Source organism: Ixodes scapularis, unplaced genomic scaffold (assembly GCF_016920785.2).
Source record: "Ixodes scapularis isolate PalLabHiFi unplaced genomic scaffold, ASM1692078v2 PGA_scaffold1__304_contigs__length_218370807, whole genome shotgun sequence".
In the NCBI taxonomy this organism is placed as follows: Eukaryota; Metazoa; Arthropoda; class Arachnida; order Ixodida; family Ixodidae; genus Ixodes; species Ixodes scapularis.
The window spans coordinates 47,189,952-47,206,486 of record NW_024609846.1 but is presented as its reverse complement, the minus strand read 5'-3'; the positions used below and the strand labels follow the sequence as shown (position 1 = coordinate 47,206,486).

The 16,535-nt window shown below is 44.9% G+C and overlaps 1 protein-coding gene across 1 annotated transcript in view; it reads right to left on the bottom strand.

Moving 5' to 3' along the window:
• Window positions 1-13,966, bottom strand: part of LOC8026524 ((3R)-3-hydroxyacyl-CoA dehydrogenase-like) — a 60,660-nt gene extending 46,694 nt beyond the window's left edge. Inside the window, exons 1-2 of the mRNA XM_002404013.4 lie at window positions 13,613-13,966; window positions 13,479-13,552 (exon numbers count right to left, since the gene is read on the bottom strand). Of these exons, the coding sequence (XP_002404057.4) occupies window positions 13,479-13,552; window positions 13,613-13,966 (428 nt within the window). The remainder of the gene's footprint in view (window positions 1-13,478; window positions 13,553-13,612) is intronic.
• Between the last annotated feature and the right edge of the window lie 2,569 nt (window positions 13,967-16,535).

Genomic DNA, 16,535 nt, shown 5'->3' with positions numbered 1-16,535 from the left:
TTGAGTCGGTTCACACAAGGGCGTTTGCTTACGACCTCTTACGTTACCTGAGGAGTCACCGGGACATTCGTGTGTTGCATGTCGCGTACAAAGCTGCTCCCCCTGAAACCGCTTGCCACGCCTTATTCGATGCACGGATGTCCCGGTTACTCGCAACGTAAGCAGTTGTGAGCGGTCATAACGTAACGTAAGAAAGCGCCCCTGTGTGAACCGACCTTTAACCAAACTTAAAGACTGACTCATAAGTCAGTCTCGCAAGAAGCAAAATCGTATTATGTGCACATGACATATTTTCCTTGCGATTTCGCTGTCGTGACGTTGAAAACCGCAACTTTCATCGAATTTTTTTTTGTCACACTCTAAAAAAAGATTGTGCGTCTGCTTTTCCTCACAACACTCGGAGAGCCAATCACCGCAACTTACGGAGGCAGCTTAGCGAATGACGATGCCAAAACATATGTTTAGACCAAAAAACGCAGTCTGAGTTGTGACATAAAGCAAGGCAAGCGTGACGTTTTGAATTGCTTAATGTCACAACTGAGACTGCGTTTTTTGGTCTAAACCTACACACTAAAAAACGTCTGTGCGTCTACTTTCACGCACAAAACTTGGAGAACCAATCACCGCAACTTACGGAGGCAGCTCAGCAAATGGCGATGCCAAAACATCTGTTTAGACAAAAAAACGCAGTCTGAGTTGTGACATTAAGCAATGCAAAACGTCACGCTTGCATTGCCTAATGTCACAACTCAGACTGCGTTTTTTGGTCTAAACATATGTTTCGGCATTGTCATTCGCTGAGCTGCCTCCGTAAGTTGCGTTGATTGGCTCTCCGAGCGTTGTGCGGGAAAGCAAACTTACCGGCTTTTTTCAGAGTGTATGTTTCGGCATCGTCATTCGATGAGCTGCCTCCGTAAGTTGCGGTGATTGGCTCTCCGAGTGTTGTGCGGGAAAGCAAACTTACCGGCTTTTTTCAGAGTGTATGTTTCGGCATCGTCATTCGATGAGCTGCCTCCGTAAGTTGCGGTGATTGGCTCTCCGAGTGTTGTGCGGGAAAGCAAACTTACCGGCTTTTTTCAGAGTGTATGTTTCGGCATCGTCATTCGATGAGCTGCCTCCGTAAGTTGCGGTGATTGGCTCTCCGAGTGTTGTGCGGGAAAGCAAACTTACCGGCTTTTTTCAGAGTGTATGTTTCGGCATCGTCATTCGATGAGCTGCCTCCGTAAGTTGCGGTGATTGGCTCTCCGAGTGTTGTGCGGGAAAGCAAACTTACCGGCTTTTTTCAGAGTGTATGTTTCGGCATCGTCATTCGATGAGCTGCCTCCGTAAGTTGCGGTGATTGGCTCTCCGAGTGTTGTGCGGGAAAGCAAACTTACCGGCTTTTTTCAGAGTGTATGTTTCGGCATCGTCATTCGATGAGCTGCCTCCGTAAGTTGCGGTGATTGGCTCTCCGAGTGTTGTGCGGGAAAGCAAACTTACCGGCTTTTTTCAGAGTGTATGTTTCGGCATCGTCATTCGATGAGCTGCCTCCGTAAGTTGCGGTGATTGGCTCTCCGAGTGTTGTGCGGGAAAGCAAACTTACCGGCTTTTTTCAGAGTGTATGTTTCGGCATCGTCATTCGATGAGCTGCCTCCGTAAGTTGCGGTGATTGGCTCTCCGAGTGTTGTGCGGGAAAGCAAACTTACCGGCTTTTTTCAGAGTGTATGTTTCGGCATCGTCATTCGATGAGCTGCCTCCGTAAGTTGCGGTGATTGGCTCTCCGAGTGTTGTGCGGGAAAGCAAACTTACCGGCTTTTTTCAGAGTGTATGTTTCGGCATCGTCATTCGATGAGCTGCCTCCGTAAGTTGCGGTGATTGGCTCTCCGAGTGTTGTGCGGGAAAGCAAACTTACCGGCTTTTTTCAGAGTGTATGTTTCGGCATCGTCATTCGATGAGCTGCCTCCGTAAGTTGCGGTGATTGGCTCTCCGAGTGTTGTGCGGGAAAGCAAACTTACCGGCTTTTTTCAGAGTGTATGTTTCGGCATCGTCATTCGATGAGCTGCCTCCGTAAGTTGCGGTGATTGGCTCTCCGAGTGTTGTGCGGGAAAGCAAACTTACCGGCTTTTTTCAGAGTGTATGTTTCGGCATCGTCATTCGATGAGCTGCCTCCGTAAGTTGCGTTGATTGGCTCTCCGAGCGTTGTGCGGGAAAGCAAACTTACCGGCTTTTTTCAGAGTGTATGTTTCGGCATCGTCATTCGATGAGCTGCCTCCGTAAGTTGCGGTGATTGGCTCTCCGAGTGTTGTGCGGGAAAGCAAACTTACCGGCTTTTTTCAGAGTGTATGTTTCGGCATCGTCATTCGATGAGCTGCCTCCGTAAGTTGCGTTGATTGGCTCTCCGAGCGTTGTGCGGGAAAGCAAACTTACCGGCTTTTTTCAGAGTGTATGTTTCGGCATCGTCATTCGATGAGCTGCCTCCGTAAGTTGCGTTGATTGGCTCTCCGAGTGTTGTGCGGGAAAGCAAACTTACCGGCTTTTTTCAGAGTGTATGTTTCGGCATCGTCATTCGATGAGCTGCCTCCGTAAGTTGCGTTGATTGGCTCTCCGAGCGTTGTGCGGGAAAGCAAACTTACCGGCTTTTTTCAGAGTGTATGTTTCGGCATCGTCATTCGATGAGCTGCCTCCGTAAGTTGCGTTGATTGGCTCTCCGAGCGTTGTGCGGGAAAGCAAACTTACCGGCTTTTTTCAGAGTGTATGTTTCGGCATCGTCATTCGATGAGCTGCCTCCGTAAGTTGCGGTGATTGGCTCTCCGAGTGTTGTGCGGGAAAGCAAACTTACCGGCTTTTTTCAGAGTGTATGTTTCGGCATCGTCATTCGATGAGCTGCCTCCGTAAGTTGCGTTGATTGGCTCTCCGAGCGTTGTGCGGGAAAGCAAACTTACCGGCTTTTTTCAGAGTGTATGTTTCGGCATCGTCATTCGATGAGCTGCCTCCGTAAGTTGCGTTGATTGGCTCTCCGAGCGTTGTGCGGGAAAGCAAACTTACCGGCTTTTTTCAGAGTGTATGTTTCGGCATCGTCATTCGATGAGCTGCCTCCGTAAGTTGCGGTGATTGGCTCTCCGAGTGTTGTGCGGGAAAGCAAACGCACGGGCATGTTTTAGATGCTCGTGCATAGCCAGAAATTTTTTTCGGGGGGAGGGGGGGGGGGGAGGTTGATGTAACTGGGATGTCCATGAACTGGGGCGCTGAGAGGAAGAGAGGGGGTCAAAGTGCATCTATATATTATAGGGTCGGCTGAATTTAGGGAAGGGGGGGGGGGGGGAGGGAGCCCTATAAGCCTCCACCCTGGATACGCCACTGTTGCACTCGTTACCAGTTTAAAACCAAGGGACGCGCCGGTTCACGTGCCTGTCCATAAATGCATTTTATTTACGTTGTAAGTATCCATATGACTTCCAGCGAGGTGCAAGTGAGAAATAATAGAAACTAGATTTCACAAGTGATGTTGGTACCACCAGAAGTGCGGATACAAAGCCCAAAGGTGCCATAAACTATGCTATTGGTTCTCGGAAAACGTTTCGCCTATTCAATGAGTACGGCCAACTCGCGAGACTCAAATTCATCTGCCTGTTCCTCGCCACTGAGCAGAAGACCAAATTCAGTACGTGATTGACATTGGTGTCGAAGTGAGCATCATACCCCTACGTTGGACGAACGTCGACATTGGCGGGAAACACAACCTTTCAAAGCGGTAAACAAATCTGCGGTCAGAATGCGTGCGTTAGAGGTCTCGTACCTTCAGTCGTCGCACCCGCGATGTTTACCACTGCCGCTATCTTAAACTAGTCTTCCTTCAGAATGTTTCCCCTATCACTGACATGTAGCACCTAAAGTTTCTGGATACTCGGAAAGTAGCGCAAACTCCCCATGTGATCGCCATTTCGGTCCACGGAATGAGCAGTTCCTCCTTTTTGACCTCTACATTGTCGGTGAGACGATTCGAATTCCTAATGACAGTTTTTTTTATAAAGAATTTTATTGTATACCATGATTTTTGCCATCCAGACACCGCCGAAGCAAGCGCAAATGTTCGCAACCGCCACCTTATGTGGCGTCGGTTTGCCGGCATTGAAAAATAAATTTTCCTGTCCCGATACACGCAAGAAAAAAAAAAAAAAAAACTTAGCAGCTTTGTGTTAATCCACAGTAGAGTCACAGCGATAACTGCGACATGTCAAGGCGAAGTCGTTGGTCATCGGCGTCGCTTTAACGCACGGCGGGGTGCATGAACAAAATCGTTCAGAACAAACAGACATCTGACCATTTGGTTCCGCACGCTTTTGTGTCTTTTTTGTTTCGAAGCGCGTGCAAGCGGGTCTTCCGACAAGGGCTCTTGGCATTGACGATGCTATAACGACATTTTGTAATCGGTTGATTTAAAAAAAAAAAAAAAAACGCGTGCAGTTAACATCGGATACTATAAAAAATAATTATACAGCGGGCCGTTAAATGGGTCATGAAAGGATTTTAGACTACTTTCTCTTTAGCTTTCCTTCTTAACTCAATAAAGAAATGAGAAATCACGTCGTCTTGACCTAGTAGTTCAGCAAGTGTGATGACTTCAAGCTCCCACCGTGTTTTTTTTAAGCACACTGTGAAAGTTGTTATTCGCAAGAAATGATAAGTGCCCTTACTTCATTGATTGGTCAAGAAAGCGAATCCAAATATCCGTCGACTGATTGATTGTTGACGAGCGCGTACGTTCCAGTGACGCAGTGCTCGTGTTCATTGCGTGAGTTTGGGCCGACTGATGTGCTTTGGGTAGTACGAATGTACAGTTGAATCCTATTAATTCAAACTCTCTTAATTCGAACTTGCAGATAATTCAAACTAACATGCAGGTCCCATCCTATGCGTCTCTATGGACGGAAACTCCCGGTAATTCAAACTCTGCTTTATTAAAACAAATGTTCGGTCCCACTCGAGTTCAAATTAACGAGATTCAACTGTATTATAATGAAAGGGAGGAGAGCTCTCCAAGGAAAGGAGGTAGGAAATAGTCCGCTATATTTTCAAAATTTCGTACTGAAAAGCGGGCTATTGACTTTATACACTCATTTTTTTGTCCACTAAACTATAAGCGAACAGTAAAATCTCAACCTAAAAAGAAATATCATCCCAAAATTCATTTTACCACTCCTTTAACAGAGTGGCGTAGCTCTCTGGTAACGCCTCTGCATCGCACGTAGAGGACCCAGGTTCGATTCCCGAGGGCGGCGGGCGAACTTTCTCGAGACCTTGGCAGCATCCACGACAGACGCCCTATACTCCCTCGCACTCCACGATAAACTCTGACTACAAGGATGGCGGACGGAGCACCACTACAAAAAAACGTGCATCCACATTGCAAAAGAGTGCGCGAGAGAAATCAGGATACGCAGTGCAAGAAGAACACTAATCTTACGCATATGGTTCTCTGTTGTGATAACGCGCTATTTAACATTGGTGAAGTGAAGGTATGCGGAGCGCAAGTCGTCTGCTTGTTTCGCAGGGGCTGCGGTTACGTCAGAATGACACCGAGTTCTGATTGGCTCTGATTAAAAAGATAGTGGGTAGACTCAATGCTAGATACCTTGAGGTCTACTCACTATTTTTTCTAATCTGCCAATAAGAGATGGCGTCCTGACATCATCGGAAAACCTGCACAAGAAGCAGACGAACTTGCGCTTCGCATACATAGTATTTAGGTTCATAAACATGCATGGCCATATTTCGTAAGCATGTCAACTGTTTGGAGAAGTTGGAAGGCGCGCAGGCAACACTGACATAAAGTCGTTTCGCCTCAGCCATAACAATCCATTCCAATCCGATATTTGTGCACATACCGCGACCCGCATCTCGCTTTCGCACGTGGTGCGTGCATACGAACTAACGTCGAATATTCGATCCGACTCATCTTCATTTCTGATTGATGGCCTTTGGTTCTGATCCCGGGCTCTGTTCGCCCCATCGCTTCCAGATGGTATTGAATCCCTTCAGTAGCCTTCAGTAGTAGCAAACAGACGGAGCCGCCGCGAGTGCTCAATAAGCAGTCGAAAATCTCGCCTCCGGATGACGCGTCTTGGCGCACTGATACGTATGACGGAGCAAATATAGCACGTGGTTTCCTACAGGCTCGTGACTGGACCCGGCGACCTGTAGAACAGGGCTTTGGTTCATTGTAGGATGAGACGGAATATAGTACGCGAACTACAATAACTGTAACTACAACATCAACAACGGACGTCACTTTCAATGGTCGGAAGAACCCATTACAGCTATCGCTGAAAAATATCATCGTAAGAGATTTCGGGATATGAGCATGACTGATAAGGAGATTGCGTGCACAGGGCCAAACACGCTAATATTGGCGAAGAACGCTTTCAGTACGATGATGTTCGATAGCTATCTTGGCGCGGCTGGTTTAAAACGACCCTTTCGAAACTTTGAAGACTTGAATAGATCGAAATGGCGATTTCCAGGGCAACAGAAACCGATCGGCCAGTCACCTTGCGAGGTTTCGTCGTCTGTATGTCAGCATCTGTTTTCGTACGGCCAGCAGTCAGGGAAAGCAATGACTCTAGTTTCCAAAGATCCAGTGACTTTAGTGGCACCTAGAGCCACTGAATAGGATCCGTTGAAAGTATCCGTATATTCTTTCCCAATTTTTATTTTGGCGCCACTTTGTTTGGTGTTTAGTGCAGAGTGGATGCAATTAGCGACCGTTACTTTTCGAAATGCGACATCCTGAGCTATAAACGCAGTGTGGAGAAACTCAGGTGATATCGTTTGCTCTGTGGCCGACTGCTTTAGCATTGCTGGAGGACGGAACACAATTCCTTGTGATTTCAGATAAAACTTAAGGTAATTGTACAAAACGATCTCAAGTTTCAAGATATTTAAAGGGGTACTCAGACGTTTCCTTTATGGTCGCCGATATGTCTGAAAAATTTTAAACACATATATGAACATCGCTGAAGTAGTATCCCAAGTACTTGGTAAAAATATTTATATTTTTGCGAAGTTATTGAATTTAAAATTTTGGTCTTCACCGTGTTTTTCAAACTGAAAGTCTCTATTATCAACAACAAAAAAGTAACGCCAGTGGAAGCCATGGGTTCACTTTTTGGAGTGTAGATTCTGTTTCGAATTGATTCTAAACAATTTAATGGTGCCAAATGATTAATTTGAAAGCTCGTTCCAGTACCTGGGCACAAGCAGGGAACAGACGCTTGGCATAGTCTATTTTTTACTGTGCTTGCTCGACTGGCAAACGTGCCTTCCACTGGCGTCACGGCACTAAAAAGTAAGGGTATCTTTAAATGTTGCTTTCTGTAGCAATTTGGCTTGCCGATTTCACGACAACTATTATGAATTTCGCGATACTAAATAGCATACCAGAGAGGGTAAACGCCGGGAATTCAGAAAATATAGTTAGTTGGGCGTAGCTGGGAAAATCGCCGAAGTACCACTTTAAGCGTCGTTACGTCTCGAGTCACTGGTTCTCGTGAAGCGTAGTGGGCTGTTCTCTACTTGACAGATCTCGGCGTCTAAGGTGTCAAGCGTGCAAGTTGCCGTCTAAGTAACTTATCTTCCGCAAAACGTAACAACTTCGACGGTGCGAAATAAATTAGGTGAACTCGGGCTGTCAGCACTCATACGACGGGAAATCACGCAGGCTATATGGCGGCCAACGAATACTCCATACACTCTAAAGTATATACTGAGCGAGAGTTCACTCTTCCTCTCTAATTATCGGTCTTAGCGAGGACGTACTGACTCCGTACGAGCTTGTCAACGTCGCTCAGCGTTGCTTTGCGGTAGTTAGTAGGACTTGTATACTCGTTCGATAGAAAAACTGCCGCGTCTGGATCTAACTCATACAGTAACTCTGCGCGCGTCGGTGTTTGTGTTTCACACACAAATAATGCTTATAGAAAATAGTGCGCGAAAACGGAAATTAGGAACGACAGCCAGCAAATCAATGTAATTTACGGTCACTGTCAGTCATTTAACCGTGTCGCGCATATTCTAGTTTAGTTTTACGGCTGTCAACGTTTCGACTTCATCCGTTTCAGGCAATCTGATATAGTGCGTGGAAGACATGCGTAAATAATTTCCGTTGCTTTTTTTTTTTTTTTTTCGAGATTGTTTTGTTTCGCGACGTTTTCTTTTTTACAGTTCGTTTAAAGAAAAAACTGAAATCACGAAATATTTTTTTGAAGCGCGTAGATAGGACAGGCACTCCCCCCCTCCATTACAAAAAAAATATTTAGCTTGATGATTACGTTACAAGACACATTTTGATTAATGAGTAATTTCAAAACACGCTTTTCTTATAGGACATTGACCCCACAATTAAGTACTGTTTCGGAAGCACTCGTAAGTGAAAATCAGCCTCACGACGTAAATATTGGAAGTAAAAGTTTTTTCTTTTTAATTTGATTTTTTGAGACACGTATTTTATTGCGGCACTTTAAAATATATCTATAATTTTAGTTTAGCGTCATTCTTAGTGAATACATAAAGTGCAGAACAACGGTTGTCGTCGATTCATTTCCGTAAAAAATAATAATAAAAAAAAAGTAATCCTGGGTGACGTCGCCTTTTTATTCGTTCAGACTCTTTGTTGATCCCAGGACGCGAAAAAGACAAATCGTCCCGAGGAGACCACCGACTGGAATAACACGACCCTTCTGGTTCGAGCTGGAGATGTAGGGGAGCCCGTGAGTACCCGAGGTTCCAAATAATCTTAGTGATTTATTTATTTATATATTTATTCAATACCCCCAGGGTCCAGGGGCATTACACAGGGGGTAGACATAAAATATTGGCTCTGCATAAAATTCAAACAACAATGCAACTTGGTTATAAATGTTATCACGGCATAATCCTAACAAAAGTGAGTAGTTACAGCTTTTCTAAATAAATCTATTGATGGAATAGTTATGATACAGGAAGGTGGATCCGTTCAGATGACGTCCTCGGCATGAATGAGTTTGTGTAAGCTGAAGTTTCTCAATGAGGTATGCCAACTTTGTGATCAATGCGGGAAGAAATGAAAGGGGGGGGGGGGGGGGGCTAATGAATATTTTGTTTTTCAGTGAAGGGTTGGAATGATAGATTTCATGGAAAAGGCATAGACGAGATATTTTCCGACGTGAGGAAAGAAGAGGCAGGGCTAGGGTGGTTTTCATAGATGAGAGACTTGCGGTGGGATGATAGCTGCAGACTATGAATCGTGCGGCGCGATTTTGCAGGGTTTCGATGTTTGTTATAAGCGTTGAGTGACCTGGATCCCAGATTGCTGCGGCATATTCCAATTTTGAACGTATTAAAGGCTTATAGAAAGAAGTTTTAGCGACATAGGGGTTAAGGAAAAGTTTTTTTTTTAATATCCACGCATTGAATTTGCTTTAGCGATTATATGATCAGAATGAGTTTTCCATGACAGGTTAGAAGTGACCTGAACACCGAGATACTTGAAAGAGGTTACAGATGTCAGCTGAATATTACATATTGAGTATGATGATGGTGATGTGTTACGACGAGACACCCTCATAGTTTTATATTTGTTAGTATTGAGAGTCATTTGCCATAAGTTGCACTATTCCGATACTGCGCCTAAATCAGCTTGAAGAAGTGCCGCGTCGGATTCATTAGTAATTTCACGATATATTACACAATCATCTGCGAATAAGCTAATAGGGGATGATACAAATATTGGTAAGTCATTAGTACAAATCAGAAACAGATGGGGTCTCAAAACAGACCCCTGGGGAACACCGGAGGTGACAGCACTGAGGCGAGAATTTGCCTCAGTGCCGTCACTTTTAAAGTTGGAAGGTAAAACATAAAATTTTGTCACCAGCATCTTGCTCATTCGTGCCTACGCTAATTCGTTAACTTACCCGGTAAGGTACGCGCTTTATTTTAAAACAAAGTACTAGGACACATTGATTCATTAACCGGATCTGGCATAGGAAAGCAATGTTTGTAGTGTTTTCCTTGCATTCCGCATTTTTACATTGGGCGATATCAGGCACGTAGCCAGGATTTTTCTTTTTGATTCGGGGGGAGGGGGGGGGGGGTGCCCATGACAAAATGCTGTATGAGGGGGAGGGGGGATCAGGTCCCAGCAAAATGAAAGATTCCGGGGGAGGGCAAGAAGAGCCCCCCCCCCCCCCCTTTTTTTGGCTACGTGCCTGGGCGATGTGAACTAGCTCAACTGGCCCCCAATACTTTTGATAAAACACCGCATGGAGTGCCTCCGGTACGCAGAGCTAGGAAATAGGCTGACACCATACGGTGACAGTGAATAGTGGCATTTTATTCTAACTCCATTCTCAGCAACATTTCGAACCAAAAGATAACAATTTTATTGCGTCGATTTGAAATAAAAGAAAGAAAGGAAAAAAAAGCGAGCAATATTTTCGTCGCATGTACGAACTCTGAGGATGCAACCAGCCTGAGGCCCTTTATTGAAACGCTGTATTGCGCCGATCGATGTTCGTGGGCCTGCTCCACCATTTCAAAATTGTTCCGGCGTTGCGTTCAAATCAAGGCGTATTCATTCGAACGCGCGTGCATGCATCCACAGCCCACCCCCATGTCTGCTAAGCGCGGCTTGCGCGATCGAAATCACGCCCGCATTTGTAGCGGGTCGAGATCCAGCACTTCCCTGCTCATCCGAAATAATACTTCTCAGGGTCGGCCGGCCTCAGTAATCAGCGGAGAGTGCACGTTTTGCCCGCAGTCATCGATAACATCGTTGTCGGGCGTCCTGTCTCGGACAGCTACATACATTTCACCGCTTCGTTTAGAATTTCCCAGCCAATTTCCCGTGCCCCGTACTCGAAGGGAGTTGGGAACGCCATTACAGCGGCGTCCCTATTACCGAAGCCGGATATTTCGTGCGTCGGGCGCATCGTTCCGGCACGTGGGATCGCGGTTTGGAATGCGGAATCCATTGGTCGACCTCGCTCGCCTCATTTTCCAACGGTTCAGTGCGGTTCGGCTTCTCCTCATTAGGAGTCGCCTTGCGGTCGTGCACGCTTTTCAGGGCGCTGGAAGCCTGCGATGATGCTTGGCGGTTCGGAAGTGACCGACAATATGGACCTTTCGCTAAATTCTTGATTTGCGTAAAGCCCCTAGACGTGTTTGCGTTTGTCTTGCAAGTAGCGTCAAAAGCGCCAGTGCGCGAGTCCCGTGTCTGGAGCAGCCCTTGAAAGGAAATGGCGGGGAAGCACTGAAATGAGCGGCCCTTGAAAACGAATAGCGGCGGAGCACAGGAGGCGACGGGGCGCACCTCGGTGCCCCGGTACGCTCCAGTGCGGATGATTGAGGATACTATAAGTGTTTTTATGACTGAGACACTAGATGTGCCCAGATTAGTAAGAAAATACAACACGTGACTGTCTGACTTTAGTTTATACAAGAATCTAAGTTGGGCAATAAAAATTAAATTTCTGCTTGTCCGTTATCCTGACCATTTTGAGCTGCTTTTTCTTTTTTAATTTTTAACACTTGCAAGACTTGGGATCGAGTGGGGGTTTACATGTTTAGCTATCGCGTTCCATTCTTAGAGGCGAAGCTTAAGCGTGCTCCTGCGATTTTTCTTTTTTTGACAAAAATTCATACTCTTAGTGCGCCTGTCCGCGTTTGCATGTCATCTTGCTTTCGACTGCGCTTTTACTTATTGCGAAGCAAAGTAGAGAAGAAAGCATAGAAAAAGTGACTTTGATTCAATATATTATAAAAAGTGCCATAAAATGACGAAGACCTGAAGACAAATCAAAGTAAATAAAACAAAGAATAAAAATAGTGACTATACTTCGTTTTACCTTAAGTCCAGACGCAGCTGACGCTACGAGCTGATAGGACCAATCAGACAGCGCCAAAGGCGCACCATCACGGTGTCCGCTAGGCTTATGTACGTCTTCTATCATGGCTGAACCAATCATAAAAAGATGCCCACTGACTTGCGACTTTCGCGTTGCTTGATTGACCTCAGTTCGTAGCGACGGCTGCGTCTAAACTTAAGCTGAAACTAAGTATAGTATAGTAAAGTCATATCAACACTGGTTATGCATAGATACGACTCTTTAGAATTACATATCTAACTCAGCAGTTTTTACTCGTGGCTGCGGTATTGCGTAAACTATCATGTCTTGTGACGGAACGGTTACCGTTTATTTTCCTTATAAAAGAGTCCCATAAAATATTTTGCAAGGGGCAAAAAAAAAAAAGAAATCTCTGAACACATTATAGCTAAACTTTTGTTTTATAGTCATTGCATGACTTATGCTATGTCTTAAACAGATTATGTATATGTTATGATTGGCATTAACGATTCTGTAAACAAAATATAAATGCCATAACCTTTTTTTCTTCTAATCCGCAATGATTCTATATCTGCTTCTGCAAGTAAACCTGATGAACAAACGCCATATAGGAAATTATTAAATATAGAACGGCCAGCAAAGCTTTTGCGGGCAATAAAGTTCCTTGATTTCTTTTCCTAGCTACGTGGGAATACCACATTGTATTCGTATATTCTAGAATAGGTCGTACAATGGCTTCATACTCAAGTATTGGGATACGAAAATATGAAGAGACCGATCCTCGCGCATGTCGCCAACTGCCGTCGCTCTCACCGACACGCGGTTTTATCTTCATCTGAGGAGGCAATACACAACATGCACAACTCGACGCGCATCGTGATAGACCCTTTCGAAAAATCGCACAACGTTCCCTCAGCGTCCTTACAATGAACCGTGCGCGGCGCGGGGAATTGTGGGGCAGTTCGGATGTACGCTCGAGCCGACTAGGACGCTCCGTGCATTCTGGAAGTTGAGCGACCTCTTCTCTCGAACCATTGAGAGTTCAAAATAAAAAAACAAAGAAAGAAAACCAAGCGAATACATAAAGCCGATACGTACCCTGCTTCGTCATATCCGGCCTTTTTTTGTGGTATAAAATTGCAAAAGGACAGACCAACGTGAATCGATATTTTTATTCGCGAGGGCGCCTTGTCGTGCCGCACATCGGCAGAGGGTGCTGCACATTTCAGGAGTTCCGTGCCAATGAACACTTCAACGCGCCGTGCGAGTGATCGTTCGTGGAACTACACGCTGTTTTAAAATCAGACATGCTCCGTCGTAGTGTCAAGACACTTTGCTTCGATTTATTATTTGAATATTTAAATATACAAAGTGAAAAAAACAAAAACACAAACACCGCGTTCTTTGACGTTGTTATTTTTCGAAAAAGAAAAAAAAAAACAAGAACAAAACACTTGCACTCCTTTATATCGTAGTTCCTACTTTAATATTTATACAAGAAACAAACGTCGATCCTAGTTGAAGTTTGGTTTTTGTCTCGATAATTAGTGGCGTATCTGGTTAGTCCCCTACGGTTCGACTTGAAAGAAAATGACCAGAGAGTCGTTGCTAACAAACCCATCACTTTCAATCTTGTCAGCGGCATACAAGCCCCCAGTCCCAAAATAAAGATTGGCCGCTGCCTCTGGCTTCTGAAAGGAGGAACTTGTTGGAAATTTACTAGCCTCTACCTTATGAAATATATTCCTTGCTTTGTCCTTGGTATTGACGATACCGAGCGTGTAAGTCTTTCTGAAGGGCCATTCAAGTCTCGAATCGTTGGCTCCCGGGATTATACCGAGGTAAATTCCCAAACACAGCTGCCTATCGTTCTTGATGAGAATGATCGAGTGAAAGAACCTGTAGCCACATGCATACATGGGGGAACTTTTAGCATCGTCTTTTCCCTTTTTTGACGCATTTTTCTTCAGGGCTTCCCAATCTTTAAAGTACCAGTAATACGTCTCAGGCCTATAAAAACTAATCGCTCCGTCACACGCACTCTGCGTGGCGCTCATCAGTTTTTCGTTCTGTGCACGCAGATCTTCGGCCACGTGGGCCTTCATTGCGGTTACAATGTCAGATTTGACGCCAGTCAGCTGGGTGGAGCATTGATTGAAGGCTCTGGTGAACTGGTCGGAAAGTATCGCCGATTGTGCTGCTAACTGCTCGTTGGTCTTTCGCTCCGTTGTTCGGAGATCTTCACGGCACACCCCTATTGGAAAACTCCAATATAAACAGCGTATTATGGATATTGGTAAACAATATCTTTTTATTGTATTGCAATACAATATAGACAGTGTATTGGAAAACATTACATTTATTGTATTGTATTACAATAAGGATTTGTTATGGGATTCCAATATCCATAATACGCTGAAAATATTGGAATCCAATACCGTATAAACCCTTATTGGATCCCCATGTGTCGTATGGGGATCCAATAAGGGTTTATGATTCCAATATACTCAGCGTATTATGGATATTGGAATCCAATATATTATATCGGCTACCAATAAAACTATAAACGAGTTGGAATATCACGTTCAGCGCAACATTTCTCTGCAACGCAGCCTCTTCTTGTGTGTATTTCTGAGTGATAAATTAAAAAAAATGTTGCTGTTGTGAAATTGTGAATAAAGAAGCAAAACACTGGACTTATCCATACCAAATATATTTAACATATTCCTGAACTGGAGGATCTGGCATTTACTGCAAAAGAAAGTTAATTGTTTAGGACTCTCATTCAAAAACTTGATGTTTGAAAACAGAATGTGAAATCCTCACCTTAATGAAAACAGCACCTGCTAGCTGTAGCCATATAGAAACTGCAAAATAAAAATTTGTGATTAGTTCGCGACAAGTAGCAATCCTTCACCAAGCGGGTAGACTCAAAATTACGTCTGCGTTTGATTGTGGAAAAATAAGCTTCAATCCCACTGCCACAGGTCATTCTGAGCTCGGTCAATTAAATATACGTATCCGCTCGTCTGGCTTCACTATTCCTGCTTCGCACCTAACTAGAGTATCTGGAATGCTCACCTTTGAGGAAAAACGAACTGGTGCTTGCTTGCTTGTAGGCCGTGGAAACTGGAAGAGAGATTTGCGGTTAGTTGCGTCCAAGTAGCAGTTACTTTGAGTAGCCACGTAAAGTACACTAAGTCTGAAAGATTCAAAATTACATGCGCGGGATATAGATATCCTCTTGCGACGTAACTGGGCACGTGTCAATGTCGCCCGCTTGTATTACAGAAAACTAAGCTTCCATGCAGGAGCTCCCAGTCGTTCGGCTTCAGTATTCCTGCTTCGGGAATCTGGAATTCTTACCTTTGAAGAAAAGCAAACTGGGACCTGCTGGCTCTTAGGCTGTAGAAACTGCCAGAAAGATTTGCGATTAGCTGCGTCCAAGTATCAATTTCTTTGACCAGCCACCTACAGCACACTAAGCCGGATAAATTCAAAATTACATGTGCGTGACATAATATGCCTCTTGTGACAAAACTGGGCACACGTTTTGTCGCCTACAGCAACACTGAAGCCAGACAGACAAGTGGTACGGCACCTTTAATTGACGGAGCTCATAACGAGTAGGGACGCTTTCACTGAAGCTTGTTTTGCTGCAATACACACGTGTATTGCAGCAAAACAAGCTTCAGTGAAAGCGTCCCCAGTCGTTCTGTCAATTAAATATGCCGTACCGCTTGTCTGGCTTCAGTATTGCTGCTTCAGAGCAATCTAGAAAATCTAGAATCCTCACCTTTGAACGAGAACGAACTGGCGCCGGCTGGCTTGTAAGCCATGGAAACTGCAAGAGAGGTTTGCGATTAGTTACGTCCAAGTAACAATTTTTTTGGGTAGCCACCTACAGCACACTCAAAATTACATGCACGGGACACAGATGCCTCATGCGACGGAACTCCCTTCGTCCTTGTTTTCTGTTAACTCTGCTCACCTTCACCACTCGCCTCCAATTTCTGCGCTACTTCTTTAATCTCGATTCCCTGGTTCCCAAAGGCCATGCCATGGCTTGCGCCAGTCACGGATCTGTCAGCTCTGCGACTGGCGCTATTGTGGCAAAGACGCCACAGCACCCGGCGCTTGATGTGCTCTTTCAATATTTTGAGCACGGCTCAAAACAGGTGGATGGGTGTCTGGTATGCCCTTTGCTTATTTGCGGATCGTTCCGAATCGGAGGGTAGGCGCTTCTGCGACCTGGGCGCATGCTCGGTATTTTACAATAGTTGAAACCGAACTCTGCAGGAATCTTGAAACAAAACAAACATAATGTGCACGCCAAAAGGCATAGCAAATGAAACACCCACCATCTATCTATTTTCGTTTCTTGTCCGCAAGAAGCTGTCATATATGTAGCCTCCCTTGCTTAAGCCGTTCCTCCCTAGGGTCCCGGTTGGGTCTCGTCCTGATGAATCGTCGGTGGAGACCTGAGGAGCGGTCAACATCAGATTAGACCTTTTTGAGACAGAACCATATACTTGCTGAGAGGAAGTACACCCAAACAAATCTCAGGCATGTCATTTATAGTGCGTTTTAAATTGAGACGAATGATGTAAAATGAGACGTCAATACTGACGCACCCCTTTTGCGAACCCAAAATTTTGAAGGCCTTGTCCCGCT